The following is a 26,549-nucleotide window of genomic DNA, read 5'->3' as shown; positions in this document are numbered from 1 at the left end:
TCTGTGACTTCCAGCTCTGCGTAGGGCCGAGGTGTCCAGGAACCACAGTGGTTATAGAAAGCAGATGGCCTTTTGCTGTAAATGCAAAACTTTGCATAGAAAATCTGTGCAAATCAGTTCAGTGGATAATTGATTTGTGCGAGTGAGATCCAGATTTTTGTATATGGAGATTGAGCAGACTGTGGGACAGAGCCAACACCAATGTAGATTAATTTTCAGCTATGGATACCTGCATAAATAAATACATGTGTATAAATATGCACACATGCAAATAGGCAAACATATACCAATATAAATCCCCAAGTTTGCATTGGTTAATTATATGCAATTTGGGTTTTTTTCATAGTACCAAAGGCTTGCTTCACTTTCAGCAAAAGTATAGGCAGAACAAGATACACAACTTTTTACCAAAACACCTGTATTTGTGTGCAGAACTGACACCATGGGCTGTGTCCTGGTGGGTGGGGAGAGGAATGAGCTTTATCCCACTTTTCTATTTAGTATTGCTGCTTGATTTCTGATTTCTCAAATGACAGCTGTGTGGTTTGAGACTATTCTTCCTTTTTTTCTTTCTTCTAATGTTGCATAGAATTTTTCTTTTATTTGTCAGGATGGAGGTGGTTTGCACATGCCTTGTAAAATCTCTGATGGAAAAGAGGACACCCCAAGCTGAAAGGGTGATTTTGGTTTTGTCTCCTTCTCCCTCCCGTGTCACGTGTTTTGTCAAATGATGTTGCTGGGAAATAGTCCTAATGAACATTAATCTGTGGCAGGGCAGACTTTGGACCAACGGCTGGGACGGGGTGAGGTGCCAGAGATGCTCAGCCTGGCAGGGTCGAGTCTCCTTCCCACATCCCAGGGGAGGGAGAGGGCAAGAAAAGCCTTTGTGTCAGATCTGCACTCACCAAAACTCTCTCCTAGAGTGACAATACCTTCAGAAAGATAAGTTTTATTCCCGTGGCCATGGGGGACCAGGGGAGCAGAGGAGCTGGCATGTGGCTCCCCTGCAGCTGCTCAAGCAAGCTCTCTTCTTGCCTGACGTTTTCTGCTCCTTTCTCTCCCAAAATGGGAGGAGGAGGAAGAGGAAGCAAGCCTGCTGACTCGGGGAAACAAAACTAAGAACAAAAAAAGCAGGTCTGCCGAGCAGCAGAGGGCTGTGACTGCCGTGGGGCTCACGTGTGGTGGGAACCACAGTTCCCGTTGCAGGGGTCCTTGTGGGGCTGGGCAAAACTATCACCAAAACAACAGCCTGCTCCTCAGAGAGCTAAATATAAACTAATTGGGTGAGGAGGAGGGAATTTTCCACCATGCTCCTCCTCTGTGCCTGCCAGCCTGCCAGGTCATGAAGCCTATGGGCTGCTCCCCGCTGGGGAATCTCCTGTCCCCGATCCCCAGCATCTCATGGGATGAGTGCCACCACTTCCTTTAGGGATGAAGCCTTCTGCAAATTCCTTGGAAGCTGTCAGGCCACTGGCAGACCTGAGCCCTGGAGCTCTGGTTCTGCCCACAAGTCTCCCTACGGGCAGTGGCCGTGTGTAATTGTGAAAAAGGACTTCTCCAAGGTCACACTCGGTGCCAGCCTGGCTGCCCACGACCCAGAGATTTCTGTAGAGCAGCAATGCAGAACCTGGCTCTGCTACAGGGAACTGGAGAGAGCAGATCCATGGGCTGTTTCATTTTCCCAAACTTTTCTGAGCTGGCTGCCTTTAGAGAGACAAAAATTCTCAAGCAAGTGCCTGTTTCTGAAACCTCACTGGGATGGTGCATCTCAGTACAGGCTGTGGATGTGTGGGTCTTTAGTCATCAACAGGTGAGGTGGGGATTGAAAATTAAGACGTGTGGTGGTGCAGTTAATTTCCAGGCAGAATTTCTTCTGACTTCAGGTGGTTTATCCATGAGTTTTATAGCCTGTGGTGTTGGATATGAGTGATATTGCATCTTATGCATCTGACATATGCTGTGTAAGATAAATAAGATTTGGTATGTTAGAAGTTTCTTTGAAATCCAGGGAGGAGTAAACTGCATTAGACTGACCTGGAGGAGCAGCACCAAACCCTGTGTGAAGCGTGGCTGCTCCCAACACTGCGTGCTGTGGATCCCTGCATGGATGGGTGGGAAGTACCAGGCGAGTTTGGCTCAGTAATCACTTCATTTGAGTAATATTTTAAGAACTGGTTGAGTGAGTGCAAAAAAATCTGTTCTGGTGCATTGAGTTTCTGTACCTCCCCCCTAAAAGTGTACCCAAGGGAGACTTGGTCATGGTTTTTGCTTTTAGAGGATTAAATATAGCAGCATCATTGGTGTCACTCCTCTGTAGTCCATTTGAAGCATCCCTTGGGCTACATCATTCCCTATATTTGTGGCTCCTGGCCATAGCTTTTGCTTTCAGCAGCCAGGGCTCAGGGCTGGCTGTGCGGTAGGTATGGGGCCGTGGTGAAAGAGGAGTTTGACTTCGCGGCCGTTTCGTGCTTACAAATCCTCACGTCTCCTAGGGTTTGCAAAAAATGGGATCTGGCAAGCTTTGATCCAGCAGCTGGAAAACCTGCTCTCCCTCTCTCTGCTCCAAACCAGCCCCTGAAAGGAAGGACCAGCAGTTCTTTGGATGGCTGAGGAGAAGCAGGGCTTGGCAAGGTGGTGGTGCAGAAGGATGTGGCTGCTGAGGTGCATCAGTGACTGGCTTTGGTCTCAGTGACTGGTCTGAACCAGGGGGTCAGGAGACTCACCCCTCACCCTGCTCCTAAAGCCAAGGGCATGAGTTAAAATGTGTTATTTATTTGCATTTATGATTTTTTTTTGTCCTTTACCCTGTGACAGCTCTTGCAGTGACCCCAGACAAGCCTTCGTGCTCGTCTGCCCCAGTTGTACAAGTGCCATCATCACTATTCTGCACCAATGGGAAATGCTAATTACAAGGAAAAGGAATTAATGCAGACAACTGGTCTTCTCTGGTTAGGACAGCCCGGCAGCACAGTTAGGCCAGGTGGAACTGGTCATTTCTTGTTTCAGGTGATGTAGGAAAGTCACAATAACTGTGATTTTTGTGTTTCTGTGCTTGCCTTAACCTTATTGAGAGCAGCCTTCTGGTGTGCTGGGCAATAATTGTCAATGCTATGAAATTACTTCAAGTGTATATATTATTATCCCTGTTACCAAGTGCTTTGGGGTTTTTTTGTCCCAGCTGGTACAAATGAATATTGTATAATATTTTTGAAAAGACAAGTTTTAATATTATGAACTAGGTGCCAAAAGCTACAATTGTATGCCATAGCTGAAGAGCCATTATAATTATAAAGATACAGAAAGCATTCAAAACATCCATTTTTGGGTTTGTAGACGCTCTGTTGACTCAGAAAAACAGAAAAAAAAAAAAGAGAAAAGTCTAGAAAAGGCTGTCCCTGGATCTCTGGAAGTTCCAAGGCCAGGCTGGACAGGACTTGGAGCAGCCTGGGACTGTGGCAGGGGGTTAGAATGAGGTGCTCTTTAAGGTCCCCTCCAGTCCAGGCCATTCTGTGATTATTGGTCTATCAGCTGTGTTATAAATGAAATGCAGTGCAGTGGATGGTGCTTCTCAGAGTGAAAGCATGAAAGCATTGTGGTTAATGAAGCTGTGCATTGCCAAAATGTAAATGTTTCATTTAGAAACTCTCACCCACATTTTCGGTTGTGCGTGGTTTGTGTTGTTGGTAGAAATTACTTTTCCTGTGGAGGTTTCAGATGTAGGTATTTGAAACTTCATTTAAAGAAGAATTTCCAGCTCTGCAGTGGGATGGGTTGTGCTGTCCATGCCCTCCCTGTGCCTGTCCTGTGAACCCCATGATACAACATAAAGGTGGCAGCTTCAAGAGGAGCTGGGCAAGAGCCAGGCCAGCCTGTGGAGGAGCTGCTCTGTCAGTCCACCCTCCTGATCCCTGCACATCCCTCCCTGGGACATGGGGGTGCAACAGCTCACTTGGGGTGCAGGGCAGCGAGCCAGGAGAGCCCTGCTTCTGGGACTGCTCTGTGCATCACCATGTTTAGTAATATTCAGAGTTAGATCTTGCTAGAGCTTGGACTCAGTGGTCTTAAAGGTCTTTTCCAACCTAATGATTCTATGATTCAGTGTCTTTTAGAAAGCCCCCCAGTGCAGAGATAAAGTTGTAGCACTGGCTGAGAGCCCCGTGCATTTGTGGTGCTGTAGTTTATTGCAATGATTATTGTCTGTTGTTCAGGAAAAAATTGCACTTTGCCCTTGCTCTGGATCTGTATAGCTCCAGCTTCTTGCCGTGCTGGGAGGGCTCCCACCGCTGGTCTGCTCCCTCTGAGGGACCTGCTCAGCTTCTCCTGCCCTCTCTGAGGCAGCCAGGTCATCCTCAGCAGTTACCACTCCACATTCCCCCAGTCTCATACTGTACCTGTGTCTTGAAGCCCCCCAGTTACTCCTGGAGCCCCCTCCAGACCTTGGTTGGAGGTGGGAAGAGGCTCCAGGTGCCCGCAGAGGCACAGAGCACAGAGGCTGTACCCTCCCTTCTCCTCCCAGAGACCCCAAATTTATCCAGCCTGTGCACATATCCCTGCATGCCTGGCTAATCTACTGCACCATGCAGAAGCCTGGGCACATGCTCCTGCCTTTGAGGTGAGTGGTTTTAAGCAATTTAGTTTTTTTGGGTGTATATTAACATCTCTGTAACCAACTGTGCTGGTTGCTTCTCTCCGTTCTGTATTACCACGCTGTTCTCCGTATTTAGCACTTTGCTGGTCTCAAGTCACACAGCACTGGTTTTCCTGTTTCCCTCCCAGTTACTGCCAGAAATATTGCATGGCATGGGGTGGCAGTGTAGTTTCTGTTGCAGCCAGTGTCAGCAGCTCCTTGCAGGTCTGTTTGAGATGTGCCACTGAAGTGTTATCAGTAGCTGTCATCCACTTCTGTGCAATTTAATGAGGTGTGTTGTACCAGTGCTCCCTTTCAGCTGCACAAAGCCTTCAGGTGAGGGGAGAGCTCTTTCCTTGGTGTTGTAATTGTGATTCCTGACTCCCTGACCTTGCACTGAAACCAGAGCCTTGCTGGGCTCGAGGTCTCACCCACCACATTTACCAGGCTGGCTTGTGCCAGTCCTCAGGGACCATCAGTGGTGATGGCTCAGAAGACTTTTTGGCGTGATCTTAGAAAACTGAAGGTGTAAATTTATTTGGAGCTGTTGTTTAAGAAGGATCTATATTTAGTGCCTGCTGTTTAATATCATCCCAGGTTACTCCTGACAAATATGACTGTGTTGTTTTCCTTTCTGCTCAGGACAGTAATATTTATATTGTCTATTCCTCTTCTGCATCCCAACTAATGTTTCCACCATTCTTTCTGTTACTGTCAGTGCAACTTCTTATTGTCCTTAATACCTATAAAAATCTATCTGTATCTTGTTTTCTAATAGAACCTGCTGTTTAACTCGCAGTCTCATTCATTTTAGGTGCTGGCATTATTTTAGGGACTTCAAAATGGTTTACAAATCCAGGATTCACTAATTCCTTCGCTCATTAGGGTTGCAAGTTGATACATGTTTTTTCCATGTGATGAAGGTGGACGTTTTTGCTGCCCTATTTGTCCTGGGCAATCATTCATGTTTGTGCACTGACAGAATACCTGGCATGATTCCCTTCCTGGCAGCTTTGGAGCTGGGATGGGATGCAGCATTTAGGTCAGTTCTCCTTGGGATGCTGTTTCAGGAGTGGGCTTTCTGCTTCACACCACGCTGGTGCTGGGGCCAACCCCTCTGTCCTTTAGGCTTCCCCTTTCTGTGGCACAGGGGAATCTGTTTCTCTCCTGATTTTCACCCCTGGCATGAGAGAAAGAGGGATATATGGAGACTATCCAAAGAAGAAGATCTATGGGCTGGAAAATACAGATTTTTAATTTCTTTTCCCCCTTTATTACTGCTTATTCACGCTGTCATAAATGAGCTCGAGGAGCGCAGGACAGGACTGTGTTCCTGCCAGCCCAAATAAAATCAGGGGCTGTTTGCATTTCCACTTACTTTTTTTAAAATTTTCCTCACCTCTGAGACTGCAAAATCTGGGCTTTTATGGCTGCTAAGCCACAGTGGAACTCATCCTGCCTTACTCCATGGGGATCAGGGGTATCTCCAGGGAAAAAGCATCCCAGTTCTGGGAAAATTCTCCTCTGTGGGCATTATTTCTCCAGCTGGGCGATCCCCTGGCAGGGTACCTTGCTTTGGGGCAGTGGTGCCTCGGGCTTGCTGTTCCCCATGGGAAGCATCTCAGTGCTGGCCCTCAGGGATCCCCTGATGGAGCCAAACCTGCAGAAGGTTTGGGCTCTACGTGCTGCTGACACCTCGCAGGAGCCGAGAGCGTGTTACAGCAACAGATTCTGTATTATTCCAGCCTCGCAAGCGTCTCCCTGCGATATTAAAAACACCAGCTAAAAGCCAAGTCCAAACTCTCCATGAATGACTCTGTGGAAACGCTGTCGGGCACGTTTCAGTGCTGCTTTGGCTTTGATTTAGGCGGGTAAACACGGTGAGTGGGTGTTTGCTTTGACTTTTCCCTCGTAGCAAAAGACTTCCTTTGAGGGAAGGCGAAGCCTCCGGTGCTGTTCCCCATCACAGCATCAGCCCGGTGTGCCTGTGGCTGGGTGTTGGCAGTGCCTTCACGGCATGCCTGGGCCTCGTGCTGCCCAGCAGCAGTGGGAACCCCCCCAGTTTGCTCAGGATCAGGGATGCCCCTGCCCAGGGCTCTGCTCACGGGTGTGAATAACCCTGGCAGAGCCCGGTTTCTCCATCTGGATGCGGCACAACCATCCTGGCTGGAATGATGCTGCAGGAGGACATCCTTGGCTGTTGTCAGCATCTCTTCCTGCTTATCCCACACTCTGCTCTGTTCCCCTTGAAGCTTCCCAAAATCACCTCTGGCTTTGGCTGCACCAGGATGGCTCTGACATCAGAGATAACTTTTGCCACGTGGTGGACGGTCGCTGGGGGAGGCAGGGTGGCTGCAGCCCGTCCTCTCCTTGCCCTGCTGCACCAAGAAGACTCTGCTCATCACACATTCCCCCATCTCCACCAGAGCCATCAAAGCCGGCTCCTTGGCAGCCCCTGCACGTAGGAACCATCTTCTGGTAACAGATTGTTGTGTATTTAATGAACCCGAGGAAAACAAGAGACGCGAAGGCTGCGGGGCGACGCGAGTTTGCTGTTCAGTCTGCCAAATTCACACTAATTCAGACAACTCACAGATGTTTGGCTGCTCGTTCCTTAAAGAGATTCATGGAAGATGCAGGGCTCGGAAATTTACAGAGACATGGAGATGGCAGTGTGAGCAAAGGTGTCCTGGCTCTGGAGGGCTCCTTCCCTCCCTACGCTGTGCCTTCCCCTTGTTGGTGTTGATGGCAATGGAGGGACAAACAGCAGGGAAAAGTGACTTTCAGTCACTAGGAGGATTAATAAAGGCTCCAGGTTCATCTTTCAGGACCCCAGGAGCTCTTTGAAAGCCATTTCTCAGCTGAGGAATGAACCCCCAGAGCCTGCCCCAGAGGCAAAGTACTTTGGTCTAATGCAAACAGTGTAGGGTGTGCAGGTGGCAGCAGGCACATGTGTCACCCTGTGTGGGCACGGACACCATCCACTGAAAACTTCTGAAATTCTTTTAATATTGCCTGCTGAGTTCAGGGAGATAATTTCAAGTTTTGGAAGGTTCTAAGTGATCATTTTGCTGGGCTTCACGTGAGGGTTATGCAGTCTTAAAGTATTTATCCATGAAGGGGAGGTGGTAGAAGATAATGTGAAGTCTGGTAGTTGATCCATACATCCAGGATTTTCCTGCTTTAAATCCAGGCATGTCCATAAGGGCTGTCAGCCTCTGCCTGTTCTCCATCTCAGCCTTGCAGAAGGGAGAAATCTGACTTACAAGCCGCATCCAAATCAGCTCTGACAGTGATGATGGTGTTGTGGGTCTTGGCAAGTGTTCCCAATTACACGGTGAGATGTCCCAGATCCTGCTCCTGCTTCATCTGGGTGGATTTGTAGTGGTCACTGATGAGCAGCACTGTTACAGTCGGTGCTGCAGTGCTGAGCTTGCTTTGCATCTCCAGGATTTGCTTCTCACAGGGACCCTGAGAGCTCTGGAGCCAGAAAGGAAGCCTGAGCTGGCTGAGAATCCCCCTGACTGAGGGTGGGGAGGCCCTGGCACAGGTTACCCAGAGAAGCTGTGGCTGCCCCATCCCTGGAAGTGCCCAAGGCAAGGTTGGATGGGGTTTGGAGCAGCCTGGACACATGGAAGGTGTCCCTGCCTCTGGCAGGGGTTTGGAATGAGATGAGATTTAAGATCCCTTCCAACCCAAACCATTCAGTGTTTGTAACCCTAGAGCATTATTTTGTGTTTGTAAGCAGGTGGAGGTTGTTTCACAGAGACAGGTATTCCGAGGGGTTCATGTGCTATTTGAAGTTGTTTATGCTTGAGAAGTGAGTCAGTAAAAGCAGTGTGTTGGAGCTGTTTACTGTCTTCAGCTCAGACATCCCAAGCTGTATATGGGAAAAGAATATAAGGAAGAAACAAGAATTGTTTTTTTGTGTCTGTTTACTAGAGCAGCATGCTCTGAGCGGTAATTAAAAGTAAACCCAGACCCTGCTGCCTTGTTCAGCATCCCTGGTCATTGAGATTAAGCAGCCAAAGCAATTCTCAATTCAGCAGTTCCTCAGCTTTTGGGAGCGTGGCCAACACTCACAGTGTCTCACAGACCACTGCAAATTCTTGTAATAAATCTCACAACTGGGGCTGCAGGGGAAACCCACAGAAAGGTGAGATGGTTTGTTGGGCCAGCAGGCTGGACTGCTGCTGCTGCTTCAGCTGCTCTTCTCCAGAGGCAGCCCTCGGTCCAGTACTTCCATGGAAATACTCAAAGGTAGCAGCAGTCCCCTAATGAGTGGCATAGGCAACAATTACAGGTTTGCTCAAAGAAAATGTGTAATTTCCGTGGTCACTGGGATCATGCTGTAGGCTCTGTCTGCATGGCCCACGCTTCCAGGGATGGGGCAGCCACAACTTCTCTGGGTAACCTGTGCCAGGGCCTCACCACCCTCTCAGGGAAGAATTTTTTCCTAATATCTAATCCAAACCTACTCTCTTTCAGTTTGAAGCCATTCCCCCTTGTCCCGCCACTTCCCAGGGCTTGCACCTCTCCCTTGCTGGTCGCTGTTTTGCAATGACTAATATTGCTTTCTTCTTTTCCTTTTCAGTTGCCAGGGAGGAAAAGGCAAAGTCACTGCCAGCACCATTTCCTTCGAGCTAAAGATGTTGAGACAAAGCACCTCTGCCCCTGCCCTGTCCTTTCAGTCCTTCCGCTGCTGGTGTGTACGGGACTCATTCCCCTGCCACTCCTACTCCCTAAGAGCACGGGGGCAATAAACCTTTTACTCAAGGAGATGATGTGTAATTTTCCTTAATTCCTCTTCCTTTTTTTTTTGTGAGAGCTTGCCTGCAGTTGAGGTTCAACCCAAGCACGTAGATCTGGGTATGAGCTTGGAGTTCAGGCTCTCCCTAGAGATTGGGGGTGTTTGGATGTGTGGTTTGGGGCTTGGAGTGCAGGGGAGCCTCTGCCTTGTGTGACTTTGGTGTCAGGCTGAGGCAGTACCCAGGCACGTGGAGCAGGGGTTGGGTTGAAATAACAGAGTTTTATTTGCTTGGTAATTCATTTATGGCTGTGGGCAGGACCCTGGTGTGTCTGTTGTTCCTGGTAGTGAGGGTTAATCTCAGGTTGCATGTGGCCATCCATGGTGGCTGCACGTGGCATTTTTGGTTCCTAAAGTGGCCCTGTGGGATGGCTGCTGCCATGGGAGACATCAGCTACGGATTGATGAGTGTGGCTGTAGATGTTGGCTCCATCCAGGCTGTCCTGCTCTGGCATCTGGCATCTGGAGACGACTTCTGGGCTGTATTGGTGAGAACCTGTGTTCCTGTGTGAAGCTGTTGGTCAGAATGAGGTGATTATGGTTCTTGAAGCTGTGCAGACCCATGGAGCCATGCTCACACACTGCTTCCCCCTCTGCTATGCTACGGGCAGGCAAGTCCTTTACTTACTAATTAGTGCTGAAAGTGTGTCTTTGTCTTGTTAGCCCTGGAAAAGTCTAGTCTGGATGCAAGAAGGAGGCAGAGGAAGACATTTCCTTATTCCATTTCTTTGGCTGGTAGTCTCTGAGTACCTGGAGCTTGGGGCAGCACAGGTTTTTGCCAGGCAGGATTTGGGCAGGGGTGGAACACTGTGAGAGCCATGGTGTCCTGGATGGTGTTTGCCCTTCCAGCAGCTGGGGAAGACCCTGTGGAGCAGGAGGAAATGACTGCAGGCTCAGGGTGAGATGAGCAGGGCTGCAGCCTTTCTCCTCCCAGGGCTGGGCATCCTGGGGCAGCTCTTTGCTCTTGACAGAGTCCCAGGGGACAATCCTGAAGCAGCTGCCTCCGTGGAAATTTCATCCTTTGAAAGTCACTTGTGCTGACTCATGGTCTTGTTTGCTCAGGACTAGTCCATGGGGCATTTTCAGATTGTAAAGATTTCTTTTCGGGCCCTGAATGGCATCTTTCACATTTATTGGAGGGTTTTACCCCATAAATGAACTCAATATTCTCTAATGACATAGTCTAGTACTCAAGCAAGTGGAACAAACTGCCCAGGGCTGAGCCTACTCAGTCCTGTTGCAGAAGACAAATCATTGCCTGAGTGAGGAAATAAACCCAGGCTTAGCTACATGCAAATGATAGACTTCATGGATTTTTTCCAAATTCATAACACAATAAATCAAGAAATTGAAGATGTACTCCTTAGCATTGTCCAAAGCCCTGAAAGAGAGACAGGCTGTGCAATGAAGAGATTCAGTGTAGCCCCAAATCACTTCTAAGAAGTGGAAGAACGGGGAGAGAGGCATGATTTTTATTTTGGGTAAATATTGCCGTGTTATGCTTGCAGAAAGCCTTAACCCCCACAATTTTCAATCACAGTCACCAGTTTTGGCTATTTCCTCAAATTCTTTGTGGCCCCTCTGTAGGGTTTGGGAGGGGATGACCAGCTGTGCTGTGCCTGGTCCCCACAGAGGTCTGACTGCACAGAGAAATCAAGATGTGCATAGTGGAGGGAATTTCAGTTTCACTGGTGAGGATGGGATGGTGGTGCAGCCCTAGAATCATGCTCAGAGTTTGGCCCAGAGGGATTAGGTTTGGTTCTTCAGACATGTGGGTCTACCCTGCATTAAATAAATTCTAGAAATCACAGTGGCTCCTTGCTCAGCCATTTTCTTCAAGCCTAGCACAGGGAATAAGGGCAGGGGTAAGGAATGGGGTCCTGCTTGGGTCATGGCTTCTTCACTTTGATCAGCATTAAAAATTCAGCAGGGGCAGGTGATTTATATTCTGAGAGGATTCACACTGTTCTGCTTGCAAGGTGCATCAGTATGCAAAACACAGCTCCAGCTCCTGGTTCCTGTGTGCCCTTTCCACTGTAAATAGGTTTTATGTCAGTGTGTGTGTCTGGAGATGGATTATTGAGCTGGACAGGGGTTGAATGTTTTCTGTGCAGAGGGTGGTGATCCCACAGCAATGGAAATCTGTGTGATGCTGGTCGTCAGTTGTCTTCACGAGGAGTATTTCTAGGGGTCAGACCACGGAATCGTGGGGTTGGTAAGATTGGAAAACACCTCTAAGATCATGGAGCCCAACTGTTTCCCCAGCATGGGCAAAGCCACCACTAACCCATGTCCCCAAGTGCCACATCCACAGGGCTCTTAAATCCCTCCAGGGATGGGGACTCCAGGCTTGGTCATGAGGAAGTTTTTCATCATTTGCATGGGGATGTGATACTGGACATTGTTCATGCTCTGTCCAGCCATGGCAGGGCATCTGGCAGACAGTTTCTGAGAGAAACCTCTTCCCACCTCTGCCACTGCAAAGATCACTTGAGGCTTCTGCTTGGTCTGTTTTGAGCCATGTAGAAAGCAGGGTTTGCTAAAATTTGGGGATTTCTGTGCACTTGCACTTGAGTTTCTCAGGGGCTTTATAGCTCAGGAGATTCCAGTGGCCGTGGCTCGAGTCTAAACTTAACTGTGACATCATGATGAAGATAGTTCCTTTATCTGATTGCAAATGAGGAAATATATTTCTCAAAGTAATTAATGGTCCCTGCAGAGTATCTTTTTATTAGCATGTGTGTGTGTGTGTGTGTGTGTGTGTGAAAGCATCCAGTCTATAAATACACAGTGGTTTCCTCCTCAGCATCAATAGGGTCCATCCTGGCTCTGCAGTTTGTGTCCCATGGCACTTGTTTGCATGGAGAGGATGTGACAGGGCAGGACCGTGCGTCAGGAGCCCTGGGAGGCAGGATGGGGAGCCAGAGATCACGTTTCACTGGAAAGTTTCCCTGTTTTATTGCAGTTTCTCCATGGGGATGGTTCCAAAACCCAGCCAAGCAGTGGTTAAAATTGCTGATACCTGCAAGTGCGCCTCGGCCCCGGCGTTGGGGGGTGGTGGTGGCTGCCAGCTGTTTGCTGTGTTGCCTATCATTAGGGCTGTGTTAATTGCAGGGGATGCAGAGCAGCAGGGAGGTGTGATGGTGTGCCAGGGCAGGGAGCCTCTGCCTGTACTTGCTGCTGCTCCTGCCTGGGTGTGCATCAGAGTCTGCTGCAGCAGCATTAACCATCACCTCAGGGAAGGGTGATTATTCCTGCAGGAATCATAGCTGGCCAAAGTGCTCAGCTGCTTCCATGCTGCTCTGAGCCCTTGTTTGATCCTGGTGCTGACAGTGCCACAGTGTCCTCCCTGCACAGAGGGTTTGTCACTGCAGCAAGCACTCCTGTCTCTGTCAGGATCAGGGACAGCTAAGATTGGAATAGATAGAAATCCCAGAATCACAGAATGGTTCCACCCCCTGCCATGGACACCTTCCCCTGTCCCAGCTGCTCGAGTCCCAATGTCCAGCCTGGCCTTGGGCAGTGCCAGGGATCCAGGGGCAGCTACAGCTGCTCTGAGCACCTGTGCCAGGGCCTGCCCACCCTCACAGCCAAGAATTCCTTCCCAGTATCCCATCTAACCCTGCAGACAAATTACGTGTCATTTTGACACTCTGAAATGTTTATTTTTCTATTTGACAGATTTCATTTGGTCACTAGGTTTCCCAGAGGTTTATGATGAAATTACCAGTAAACTGTAAGTTATGAGTACACTGATATCCCACAGAAAGCTGGAGACTGTACCAGCCACCCTTGGGAACAGTAAATCTTCAGAAAATGTATTGATTCCCAATCTTGGCTTTGCACTCTGGATGAACTTTGTCCTCATAAAATAATAGAAGGTGATTTTTCTTTACCAGCCAGCTGGCCTTTAAATGAGCTACTCTTAACACCACTGCAAGCTCTAATCCAAGTAAACATGGACAGGATGATTTAGGAGCTGGGAAGAGCAGCCTTATCAGTTCGGAATAAGGGTTAATACTTAGTGGAATATTTTCATCTATTATCCCTAAATATCACAATTGGCTTTGACTGGATGCTACAAGATCAGTGTTTTATGCTCTTTGGACTGTGCAAATGGTGGGTTTGGTCGTTTGCATTAACTGCAAAGCAGCAAAATAGCGAAACAGGATTAGGGGAGTGATTTGGGGAAAACGCTGATTTCGGTAATCAGATTTGAGCTGCAATCTGTCTGCTTTACAAGGGAATAAGTCTGTGGGGAGGATGCCAGGAGGTGAGGCAGGGCTCATGGTCAGGGCTGGGCAGTGCTGTATGAGCTGGCTTGCAGTTTTTGTTTCAAGAGCCTCCTTGTTGTCCTGCCTTAGCTTTTCTTACCTAAAACTACCTAAGAAATAGATGAAGATCAAGAGGCACAGTGAGGAGTAAGGCAAGGAGCTGTCTCTCCTTCCTTGCAGGCAACTCTTTGCCTTGTGTTTTTCCCTAAAGGGCTCTTCACAGATTGGGAATCACAGAGTGACTGGGGTGGGATAGGTGCATCCAGGGGATTTCACAGCCATAAGGATGCTGGAGAGGCTTTTTCTGCTGGACATCTGCTCCCATCTGGTCTGGGGGCAAAGGGTTGCTGTGAGATCAACCCTGGAGCTTTCATGAGCTGTTCTTTCAATGTCTTTTGTATCTTCAGTATAGGGGATGCGAGTCCCCTTTTCAAATGGAGAATTCAGAGGAAACTTTATTAATTTGACTGAAATACTTGTGTCCCTGTGGATCACCCTGTGTACCCTGTGTGCTTCCAACAGCTCCTGTGAGTGCCCCATCCTGTGAAACACCTCAGTGCTGATGGGGAGCAGAGGGACACCAGCAGTGTTTAAAATCCTAAAATAAACACACCCCTCAAGCAACCACCATCAGGGTGTTTTTTGGGCAGCCCTTGCCCCTTGCCCAGTGCATCCACCCTCCAGGGATGTCCCCTAAAGCTGTTCCTCTCTCTCTCTCTGTGCAGGGAGCTTTCCACACCCCGAGGCTGTCCCTGCACATCCCCTGAGGAGCCGGCAGGGCCCAGCCTCTCCTGGGGGAACATGGACTGAAAGAGGAGCTTTGCCAGCCCCCAGCTGCCAGCACCCTTTGCCTGGACCCTGATGGACTCCGAGGCAGGACTGCATTACCATGGTGATGATCTTAACCAAAACTCGGGAAAACAAAGGTGCTGACTCTGTAACATGCAGGACTGAGCTGGTAAGCTTTGAGAAATCTCTGTTCAAAACTGTTTTACTGTCTTTGTTCAAAAAGTTTTACAGAACTTTGCTGCAGCTTTTTAATAAGGTTTTTTAGTCCTGCAGGGATGGATCTTTAGATGGTTTGTAGCACTGATTTCTACAAAGTTGCATTAATATCCATGGAGCAGGTGATTTGTTAATGATTGGAGTGCTGTGCCTTTTGCATATGTGGATTTCAGTAAACACCCAATGGCATAAACAGTACCAAAAAAATCAAATCAATGCTGTGAATAACACAGGTGAGAAGTTGCTCCACTGCCAGTGAACAGATGCTCACCATTAATAGGAGGATGAGCAAGTGGGAAGCAGGATTAAGTGGGAGATGGTGAAGGGCAGTGCTGCGGTACTTAATTTCTCTGGGAGCCTGGGGAGGTGCAAATCCACCATGCTGAATGAGCAGGCAACACCAAAAAAACAAATGAGGGGGGGCAAACAAACTAAAAGATGCTGTGAGGGCTGAGTGTACCTATGGTAGGGGGAAATAAGGGCAACACAGCTGGAGGCAGGCTCAGAGCAAATGAGGAGGAGGTGCAGGGTGATGGAGAGCCATCAGAGCAAGGCTGGTTGTGGACATTTGTTCCTCTGTTCTCCTGGAGAGATGGGCACGGTCTGAGAAGGAACTGGACTGAAAGGCAGGGTGCTCTGAGAGTCTCAGATAAGGGAGTGCAGGAACACAGCAGGAAACATCTGGCAGGATGAGCCATAAATGGGCATTCTGAACATAAAAGAAATATAAATGCCTGAGTTTGCTGAGGGTGACAAACTGTCCAGCTGGGCTCCCCAGGCAGAGAGCACAGTGTGCTGGGGTGAAGGCAGGCTGCCCTGGCAGTGAAAGGCAGAGGAGAAGGTGAGCAAGCCAGAGGCAGTGGAAAATCCTGCCATAAAAGGGTGAAATTTGGGAAGGATATTGATCCATTAAAAAAATGCCCTTGCTGTAGTGTTAGCTTCTCTTGGGAAGGCAGCATCACCCACAGCTGCTGCTCAGGGTGGGAAGGGGGAAGCCTGAACATCCAATGGCAGCTGTGCCCTGGGAAGTGTGTGGGGCAGGTGAAGGGGAACTGGCTGCAGAGAGGCAGATGAGAGTAATTCCTTCTACTCCCAAGAGAAGGGCTGGGTGCTCGGGGTGTCTGATGGCAGGTGGTAGAGATGCAGAGCTGTAACACAAAACTTTGCCCTCGTGTGTTTGCTGAGTTCTTCCTGCAGCTCTGGGGCTGGGTCAGGAGTGCAGGGAGAGCCCTGGGTACACAAGGTGAATTGCTGGGTTGCCTGGACTGTTAAATTGGGGTAGACAATCACAAGAAGGCTGATCCACTAAAGAAAGCAAGAGTTTTTCTGTTGACTTCATGGGGAAGGCCAAAAAGTGAAACTCAAAGGAAATAAATGTCTGAGCACTGGGGCAGTATCACCTGCCAGCAGCCAGTGGGCTTGTTTGGTTTAGCTCTCAGTTTGGTATACAGACAAAATTCCTACAAAATGGTAATTATATTCGATATGGGACAGGTGTCAGGCTCCTCTCCCTCCTGCCCTTGCAGCCAGTGTCTGGTGTCTGGGGCTGACACACAGATGTGCACTGGCACAGCCCCTGCCTTCTCTGGGGCTTGTCCCATTTCCATCTTTGCTCCACTTTGGCTGCTCCTTGGAGACAGCTGCCTGTCCTCTCTGCCTCCTGATTAATTCTGCTGATGGATCATAAGGTGGGGCTTGACAGATGGATATATCCTTACTTTGCCTAGAAAAGTGGCACATGCTCCAAAGGTGACTGACCCTTATTCACCTTCTCCACATCTACACCCTGTAGGTGATTTATGCCTCCCTATCCCTCTCTGCTCAGTATTTCCAGCATTCAGTATGTGGGATCCTTTATTGGATTGTTCAGGTGCCATCACTTGGTACATTATTATTATTATTATTATTATTATTATTATTATTATTATTATTATTATTATTATTATTATTATTATCCTCATTATGCACTGGAGGTGCTAGCACAGAGAAGCTGTGTTTGCCCCATCCCTGGAAGTGTCCAAGGCCACTTGGAACAGTCCAAGGCTGGATGGGGCTTGGAGCCACCTGGGACACATGGAAGGAGTCCCTGCCCAGGTGGAACTGGATGGCTTTAAGGTCCTTTCCAACCCAAACCATTCTGAGATTCCATAGTTATGTGAGCAGAGAACATGTAAAACATGGATCAGGAGGGAAGGTGTGAGTGCAGTGGCCTAATGCCAGATAAAACACAATTATGGCAGTGCAGATGAACGTGGGGGCCGTGCTGGTGCTTCCCTCAGATGATGTAAAGCCTCAGTCAGATGGGATGGTGTTGCCAGGATAGACACTTCAGAAGCCAGAATATGGATATTTTTAGGGATAATAAAGGAACAATTAGTATGAAAGTGTGTTTTTGCAGGCATAGTTGAAATGGCATGCAGCTGTGGACAACATATTGATTTATTATATGTGAACCCATCCATGCTCATTTTTAGAAGTCTGATGGTGTCTCTTACACTGTCAAAAGGAAAATTCTTGGTGAAAAAAGAGTGTGAAAAGCAGCCAGGATTATTTTGTACCCATACAGTGGCATTTCCCCCTATTTTTAGTGCAAATCAGCACGATCTGAGCACAGACTCCCCGAAAGTGCTGAGGTGAGGATGCCTTGCCTTAGAAACACATTATATGCTCAAAAAAGCTAAATAGCTGCTTTGTACCTAGATGGGGAGGCCTTGATGGGCTTGGATGAGGTTCAAGATACCACTTTTGCTCCTTTCTTGCCCAATCCAGTATTACCACTGAACTGCAGCTCCCATTTTAGTTTCTCCAGAGTTTTGGCTCTTGGGAATGGGGACCTTGCTGCAGCTCTTCCCTGATGTAAAGGCTGGCTGCAGCACCCTTGATCTGCCATCTCAGGCCTTGACAAGGACTCTGCACAGCATTTCATTACAGCTGATTTCCTTGAGGAAAGGTGAATGGGTGTGTCCCCTGGTCCCTGCCGGAACAGGGCTGTGGAAAGCTTTGCCCAGGCTGGAGGCAGGGTGGTGTCTGGTGCCCAGGTCGAGTCTATGAGAAGTGAATTGTTTTTCTGGTTGTTTGCAGCACACTCCAAAGATGAGTCAAGGACCTACCCTCTTCTCTTGTGGCGTGATGGGTAAGTAACAGAAACTTCTCTCCATGTTTCCTCCACCTCAACTTCTGCTTCCTCGCAGTGATGGGCAGGAAGATGTCCTGACTTTTGGATGCCTCCAAAAGCAGCCCAAAACTGCAGTTCTTGACTGTTTGCAAGCAATGGAATACAATATGTGATATACAATATGTGATATACAATATGTGATATACAATATGTGATATACAATATGTGATATACAATATGTGATATACAATATATGATGCAAGCAATAAATAGCAGCATTATCACTAAGATGTTCTACCACCTGGCACAAAGTGGTTGGACAGACCTCAAACAATAAGGAAAATGTTTCATTTTTGCCGTTGACAGTAACCATTGTATAATTATGTTTGATACCTTTTATGTCAGAGCTTGCTATCAATTTTTATGCTGAACAGCTACCAAAATGGATGGAGGATTGGTGCCTTGGCTGGTGATCCTGAAAAACTGATAGTGCCAGAGGATGTGCTGCTGTGTTGTGCTCTTTGGCGCTCGTAGCGGGGAGCCAATCACTGGGAGAGGCCTCAAAACCCAATTAAAATTGTAGGTCAGGTTTGAGCCAAGCTCCTTGCTGTGAAAGCCAATCCTTCACAGACAAAGAGGCTGCCCCTTTTCTTCGTGGACACAACTCTCATTAGCGTTAATGAGAGCCGGGCACATGCACTGACAGGAGATGTCTCCCAAGCTCTCGGATAGCTCCAGCCATTGGGAGTGTGGGGAGATGGAGAGCATTGGTGGTTTTTTTTCAGATGAAAATCACAAGCTTCAAAGTCAAGAAGGGATAGAGACAGCCTGTTCCCTCTCTCCTGCCTTTCAAACATGAGTGAGGGACAAAGAACCCAAATCAGATGGTTTTGTCTTGCACTGTGGCACTGGCAGGCTCTTCAGCAGATACGCAGAGTCTCTTGCCTAATTGAGAAGCAGCTTGTCTTTAAGAGCTTTTACAGAGCCTCCTGCTTTTTTTGTAGCTCTGCTGTGCTGGTCTTCATGGCTGCCAAATTATTCTCCTTCTGAGGGAACTGAATGTCACCTCCTTGACCTCAGCTTGCCCTGTAGTTGTCTCTGCCATGCCCAGTCAAGAGGAGCCCATCCTTCCCTCGTGTGGGGGCATTCCTTGGCTTGGGTTTCATTTGAGTTCTCCTCCCTGAGTGCTCTTGATGTCCCCAAAAGCAGGCCACAATCACAGGCTAATCCAGTATGAAAACTTGCTTGACTTATTTAAATAAGTTACTATTGAAATGCAAAACCTGGGGAATATTTCAAGTCAAAGGGCCAAGTTGCTGTTGGTGGAAAGCACTGAGATAAATAAACACAGTGAGGTTTGGACTGGTAACACAGACAACATGAGGAAAAGACTCACAGTCCTATCTATGTTGGAGCTTTGGAGGGAAGCTGGCTGATTTTTTGGTGGTTTTAGACAAAAGAGGACCTTAGAAAAGTCTTTCTGGTGCCTTTGGGGCAAGGGCAGCTTTTGGCAGGGAGGCAGCGTATCTCTGGACTGTGGGGCAGTGGGGAAGAGGGAAACCTAGCCTCTGCCAGGGAGAGCATCATCCAAACCCTGGGGTTTTTCTTGTAAGGTACTGAACACTGCAAGAATCTGAAAATGGATTATAGGTTGTGACCAAACTCAGTATATTGAATAAATATTATGAAAGACTTGCTATATTGAATGATGCATGGTTAGGTCCAATTCTCAGGGTGACCTAAATAATATTTTGGTTTTTAGATTTGTGAGAAATATTTCTGCCAGTGAAATGATAATATTACTAAAAAGATTGGGTTTTATCTTTATATAGCCCTTTGCCTAGAGGAAGATTAAAGGTGAAATGCCTAAAACTATAAATTCAACAACTTCTGCTTTCCCTTCTCCTTGATGGGTCCTTGAAACACCCAGGAGTGTAAGAATTGTCCTGTTGATGGATAGTTTTGGTTTTTTTTTGTTTTTTCCTCCTTTTTTTCCCTTTTTCTTCCTCAGCAGTCTCCATGGCAGGTCCCTAATGAAAATAGCAGTGACTGTGCTAGAAAAAGATACCATATTAAAAAATTATGGCATTAGGGTGCTGAGGGCCTGGCACAGAGCAGATGCAGCTGCCTTATCTCTGGAAATGTTCAAGATCAGATTGGATGGGTCTTGGAGCAACCTGGGATAGTGAAAGGTGTCCCTGCCCATGTCTTTTGCTATCCACCCAAAGACAGAAAAATTCCAATATAGGAAGTCAAAACATTAATAGAATCCCAGAATGGTTTGAATTGGAAGGGACATTAAAGATCATCTCATTCCTCCTCCTGCCATGGCAGGGACACCTTCCACTATCCCAGGCTGCTCCAAGCCCTGTCCAACCTGACCCAGTAAGAGAGGCTCAGTAGGAGTGTGCTGACAGCCGTGACCTCCTGTTTTCTGTGTAAGCAAGAAATTATCTCCGAGTGAAGCTGCAGGCAGGGTTTTATTGAGGCTGTGACAAGGTGCTTGCGCATGCAGGATCCCAGTCCCGGCCCTGATTGTAAAAGGGAGGAGGAGGAGGATGGCTTTGAGCCCATCGGGGACAGATCCAACACTCATCCTCTGGGAAGTGCTCTTTTTAAAGCAGCCACCATTTCCATTTTCCCTTGGAGGGCTCTCTCAAAGTTTGTCCTCCTAGATTGCTGCAGCAGAGCAGGATGAGGAATGGGGCACACAGGTCAGCTTGTCTGTCCTTTGGCACTCTCACGTCACTCCTCCACCACGTTTGGCAACACCATCATTCCGAGCGTGCCAGGGCAGGGTTGCAGCCTTGGGCTCACTGTTGCACAGCTCTTTCTTGGAAGTGGCTTTTCACCATCCTTGGGTGATAGAAGAAAGCCAAGGAACCAGGAGAAAAGCCAGCTCATGGAATCATTAAGGTTGGAAAAGACCTCCAAGATGGTGAAGTCCAACCTTGAACCCCTTCATGGGGATGATGGCCCTTGAATGCATCCTGAAAGCACCTGCCGGGCTTGCATGCCTCCTCTTTCTGAACCAGAGTTTTCTGCAGTTTCAGGGTTTTTTTTTTGGAGAGGCCATCAGTGTAGAGCATCTTGGTGCACATTCAATCACAGGTACCCTGCAAAGACAAAAACTGCTCAGGGAATTGTGGTGAGGTGTGGCTGGAGCAGGGACACCTCTCCAGAGGATCCTGTTGAAGAGCTGGGCACACTTCACTGTCGAGATTGGGGATATCCCTCCCCCATGCAGGCTGTTGGCACAAGGAGCCCACAGGTGTGTTTAATCTCCAGAGTAGATTTTGGTGCTGTTGTTTTCATTTCCCATTGAAGCACAGCTCTGCCCATTGTATTTTCATTTTATTTCTGCACTAGGAAAGCTCCTTGGCACTGTCATCAGCTAATTACAGCCATTAAATGTGTTCCACACTTAGAAATTATCTCCTGAACATAAATAGGGGGCAGTGGAAAATGCAGGCTGCCTTTTCCCCTGTGCACAGGGACTGTGAGACTAAAATTCAACTTGAACAACATGGAAAAAAAGGGGAATTGGATGTGCACCTGTGCGCAGACAAATGTTTGGGTTAGGTTCCAAACAGAATTTATCTGCCAAAAAGGATAAGAAAAATTGATTGAAACCCTTAATTGCTTTACAGGTTGCCTTAATAAATTATGTATTAATGTAAATTATTTCATGGGAAAAGAACGTAGGGGAAACTTGAGCAGAAGGATCATGCATTATGTATAAAAAGGAACTGTAAAAATATTATAGCAGCACATTTGTGTCGCTGTAGTTAAAGTTGTGTCGGCGTTTTGGTTTTACACCCTTCTCTGTGGTTATGAGTGGTCATTAAAATTTACTCTGTGTCACCAGAGGAGCACAGCAGTCATTTAAAAAGCCCGGGGCCATCACTGAGCTGCACAGTGCCCGATGTGTCTGTGTGCTGCTCCCGCAAAACCCAGAGCTCAGCCTTTGGAAACCCGGCTGTGATGCTCTGGGGGTGGATCCTGTTCTCCATGGGGCAGTGCAAAGCTCTCAAGGGTGGAGGACAACACCCATCTCCCCAGTTTTGGGATGTTGCTCCAGTCCACCAGCACCACAAGGGTTTGTTTGATGCGGCGAAGGTTTTGTGAGAGAACAGCTGGGTTTTGTTAAGGTGTCAGTGTTTATTTTTTGCAGTTTTAAGTCCAAATCCAGAAGTAAGTTGCTATTTCATCCTGGGACACTAACAGCCAAGAAGGACCTGTTTAAGCAGGACAAGATCTCCTCAGGCTGCACTTACAGCATGCTCTGGTTGTCTCTTTGTTTTCCAGTAGGCAAAGGAGATTTTTCCAGCCTGGCAGCTCGCTTGCAGACCAAGGGGTTCTTGTGGTGGGTTTTATCCTGGAACAAATTGCTGCCTCAGGGTAAACCAGGCTGAGGTTTGTAGTTTAAGAAAATTAATACATGTTTAACTGCTGCAGAATTAATGGCTCCAGTGCAATTATTGTTATCAACGTGGGCAGTATGGGGATCTCAGTCTTTAAAAATTGAGCAGAAAACCAGCTGCTTTTCCTCAATAAGGATTTCCAGAGTTCTTTAATTATACCCTCAGCCATTAGACTACACCATTTTCAATTTTTTTTCAGGGCAACCTGCTTCCTATTTGCACTGAAAACCCATTTTCTGGGCTATCTGGTATTTTGGGACTGGTCAGTGATGGCTGAGGACTCAGAGGGGCCAGGCTGTGCCAGCTCACATTGTGCAAGGGGAAAAAGCAAATAACCCCAAGCTGGGGCTGGGGACAGTGGTGCTTTTACCATTTTCTTTGCCAGGTTTGGAAGATTTATAGCTGTTTCTGCTGAAGCAGGGGTGAAAGAGGAAGGTGTCCTGTATCCTCCTCACCAAGGCCTTTTGTACAGTCTCCAGCCAGAGGATCGTGGCAGCTTGCCACAAAAAATCGGTTTCTATTTCTGTTTCTTTTGTCTGCTGACCTGACCCAAGAAATCTCTCTGCTGGCAGCATAGTACAGAGGAAAAATAATAAAGATCTAAACATAGATGGAGTTGTCTAGCACGGATTTCTCACTTTTCATTGTGTTTATTAAAATGAGGAGAGCAACAGTTGAAATGCCTTGCGGTTATTGCGGGCAGAGCTGGGCTGTTTGTGGCTGGAGCTGTTATGGCAGCAGCTGGAGGCAGGGAGAAATGGGAAAATCGGCCAAGAGCAGTGCAAGGGGCCCCAAATCTGACCTCCTGACTTGAAACCTTAGTCAGAAGCGTTCTGCACCGTTGCATTTTCCCTACCAGGCTGGTACCTGCAGCTGCGGGCTGGGCACGGCTTTTAATTCATCCTTCAGTTGCCTGAGTGAAAATACCCAAAAAGCCCCCCAAAATACTGCATGGTTTAGACAGAATCATGTGAAACTTAGCAGTGCCCGTTCTCCAGCACAGCTGGGCTCTGCTTGCAGCAGCCAATGACAAAAACAGGCACTGGTGAGAGGCTGTTGGCTGATGACTTTTTTCCACTGCAGCAGCCGGCGGGGTTGTCCTGCCATGGTTTTCCTGTTGAGTGTTGAAGGTGTATCTGCACAGAGCCCCGTCCTTTGCAGGGCAGCCCAGCCTTTCTTCTTTTGTTTCTTTTCCCTTTGCTTTCTTCTTTTGCTGTCAGTGGGATGTGTGTGGGAATGAGATCATCCTCCTCAATCCTCTCTTCTGACGTGGCTATGGGTGGGAAGCTGGGGAAGGGTCTGGAGCACAAGTCTGATAAGAAGAGCTGAGGGGGCTCAGCCTGGAGAAAAGGAGGCTCAGGGGGCACCTTCTCATTCTCCACAACTCTCTGACAGGAGGGTGCAGCCAGGTGGGGGTCTCCTTCCAGGTAAAAAAGTAATAAAACAAGAGGAAGCTGCCTCAAGGTGCACCAAGGGAGGTTTAGATTTTAGGAAAATTTCTTCATGGAAAGAGCTGTCCAGTCCTAGGGCAGTGGTGGAGTCCCCATCCCTGAAGGGATTTAAAAGCTGAGCGGATGTGGCCCTTGGGGACGTGGGTGAGTGGTGGTCTTGGCAGTGCTGGGTTAATGGTTGGACTCGATGATCCTGGAGGGCTTTTCCACCCTCAGCGATTCTGTGATTCCATGTCTTTTAAATTCAGCTGTAAATTCAGGCAATTGTCAGTTGTGAAGCCCAGGACAAACCACACACTTCTGAGACACGATTTAGCACAGAGATAACCAATAGCCACAACATTTTACACCGCTGAATTCCCCTTAGCTAGTGCAACCTGGAATATTCAGAGGCATGTTTTTATCTTCTTCTAGCAGTTTTGCTCCTGCTGGGACTGTCACTTTGTCTCTCTCTCCATCTACACCACACAACCCTCTCTGCTGGCAGTTTGGGAAACCATATTACAAGAGTTAATTAATTTGTACTGGAAAACGTCCCATATGCTACTCCTTTTGTTTATGGACGTAGAAAGCGAGTCGCAGAATTAATTAACGCTAATGCCTGTGCGTGTGTGTTGTTTGTTGTTTTGGTTTTTTTTTTTTTTTTTTTTTCCTTTCTCCTTTCTGAACCAGAAAATGACAGATGGAGAGATCTCAGCAGGAAATGTCCACTCCAGCTCGAGCAGCCGGGCGCCAGCATCTGGGACTGCCTGTCGGACAAGGGCGAGGAGGGCTCGCGGTGGCCGAGGGACACGGCCGGCACCTGCTCCGTCACCAACCTGATCAAGGACCTGAGCCTCAGCGACCCCCATGGCCACCCCTCAGCTCCTCCCAGCAAGCGCCAGTGCCGCTCGCTGTCCTTCTCGGATGAGATGTCGGGCTGTGGGACCTCGTGGAGACCCCTGGGCTCCAAGGTGTGGACGCCGGTGGAGAAGAGGCGCTGCTACAGCGGCGGCAGCGTCCAGCGCTACTCCAATGGCTTCACCACCATGCAGAGGAGCTCCAGCTTCAGCCTGCCCGCCCGCTCCAACCCGCTCTGCGGCGAGCATCCCACCCTCGCCGCACGCCTGGGCGGCCAGACCAGGAAATCGGCTGCTGGAGGGCACGGGGGTGACAGGGTGGACATTCAGAGGTCCCTGTCCTGCTCGCACGACCGCTTCTCGTGCTCGGAGTACGGCGCTCCCTCGGCCAGCAGCACGCCGGCCTCCACGCCCGAGCTGGGCCGCCGCGCCGCCGGCCTCTCCCGCAGCCGCTCCCAGCCCTGCGTCCTCAACGACAAAAAGGTTGGAATCAAGCGGAGGAGGCCGGAGGAGGTGCAGGAGCAGCGGCCCTCGCTGGACCTCGCCAAGATGACCCAGGTAAGAGGCGGCGGGGCCGTCCCTGCAAGGGCCGCAGCTGTTCTCTGCTTTGCTCAAGAGCCTTCAGCATCCCCCCGGGCGGCCTGTGGTACGAAGAGTAATGTGGGGGTTATGGGGAAACACAGCCTTCTGTCCAGGCAGGATAACCCCTTCCCTTCTAAATGGATCTCTTTAGCAAGTTCATGCATTTCTCTTGCACGCCAAGTCCACCATGTCATCATTTCCTTGTGGCACGGGTTTTGAGCAGGAATATGTTAAACCCCACGTTTTAGAGTTCAGGGGAGAGGAGCCTTGGGCCTGCCATGCTGAGATGAAGGCAGCACCCCAAGGCACCCAGCCCTGGCTCCGTCAGGTGCCGAATTCTGACTGCTACAGGCTTTACTTGCTCTTAAGCTCTGTAATTTTCCACTCTGGAGATGTTATCACGTTTCATTTTCAGTTGCAAACACAGAGCACAACCTCCCTCTTCGATCTGCTGTGCAGAGCCAGATAACAGATCTGAAGCACGAATCAGGGAGGATTTTGCTTCTTGGTCCTTTCCCTGCTGGACCAAGTGGCTGGACATTAGCAGGAGACTGAGCAGGAGGCTGCACTGAAGGACAACATTTCCCTTCCACCCTCATAAGATTTCCTGCAGTTTTATGATTTGACATTTCCCACATCAATAATTTACAGTCACAAAGTCGGTGACACCATCAGCTCAGTGTGGAATGGAGATTATGGGGGGTGTGAAGGCCCCAGGGCTCTCACTGTGGGAGCAGGGGTGCCCTGGCCACCTCCCAGGGTGGGCTGTCACCTTCTGCTTAAAATCTGGCCTTAAAATTTCCCCCATGGTTTCAGTTCCATGCGGTCACCTGCTGTGCTTCATCCCAGAGTCGTCTGTGCTGGGAGTGTTTGCCCTAAAGGTTTTTTGTAGTGCTGGGGCCAGCAAAGCCTGTGTGGTGCAAGGCATTCCCTTGTTGTCTGCAGGGAAACTGCTGGGAGAAATTCACCATATGGGTGAGATCCAACATTGTGTGTGCATTTTCGCCTTACAAGAACATGATATTTTATGGTGTTCTGTGCTTGGCAGTGCAGAGGGTGTTTGAAGGAGTGCAGTGGTATTGGAGGAAGAGATCATCTTTTCCTCCTCCAGAGGAGCTTAGAGGATAAAAAGGGTGAAGGAGTCACATATTTGGGTGAGATCAGGCAAAAAACATGAAGATTGCATTTGTCTTTTCATAAATCACAGCAACAACGTTTATTATGCTGCGCTTATTTTATAAGATAATAAGCTGGATGAACAGTAAAACCGGCGTACATGCATTGTTATATTTTATTAGCCACAGGATGGAATAGCACAATTGCCCCCTGATTCTCTCTATACAAGCAGACAAACATCATTTCACTTCCCTGGAAGTGTGCAAGGTTGGAGGGGGCTTGGGATAACCCAGTCCAGTGGAAGGTGTT

General features: G+C 48.4%; 1 protein-coding gene across 4 annotated transcripts in view; it reads left to right on the top strand.

Moving 5' to 3' along the window:
• FAM53B (family with sequence similarity 53 member B) overlaps positions 1-26,549 on the top strand; it is a 44,250-nt gene that overhangs the window by 1,935 nt on the left and 15,766 nt on the right. For 2 of the 4 annotated variants that reach the window (XM_088059926.1, XM_088059925.1), the window contains exons 2-5: positions 9,222-9,332; positions 14,434-14,666; positions 17,795-17,846; positions 24,376-25,100. In XM_088059926.1, coding sequence (XP_087916052.1) covers positions 14,598-14,666; positions 17,795-17,846; positions 24,376-25,100 — 846 coding nt within the window. In that variant the 5' untranslated portion in view covers positions 9,222-9,332; positions 14,434-14,597. The remainder of the gene's footprint in view (positions 1-9,221; positions 9,333-14,433; positions 14,667-17,794; positions 17,847-24,375; positions 25,101-26,549) is intronic. The other 2 variants (XM_088059924.1, XM_005528831.3) reach the window with 1 other exon arrangement.

The sequence above is a fragment of the Pseudopodoces humilis genome, chromosome 9 (assembly GCF_049639895.1).
Source record: "Pseudopodoces humilis isolate 2021_Gansu_Grassland_sample_001 chromosome 9, ASM4963989v1, whole genome shotgun sequence".
NCBI classification, from domain to species: domain Eukaryota; kingdom Metazoa; phylum Chordata; class Aves; order Passeriformes; family Paridae; genus Pseudopodoces; species Pseudopodoces humilis.
The sequence above is the reverse complement of the archived record's forward strand: the minus strand, read 5'-3'. Positions and strand labels throughout refer to the sequence as shown.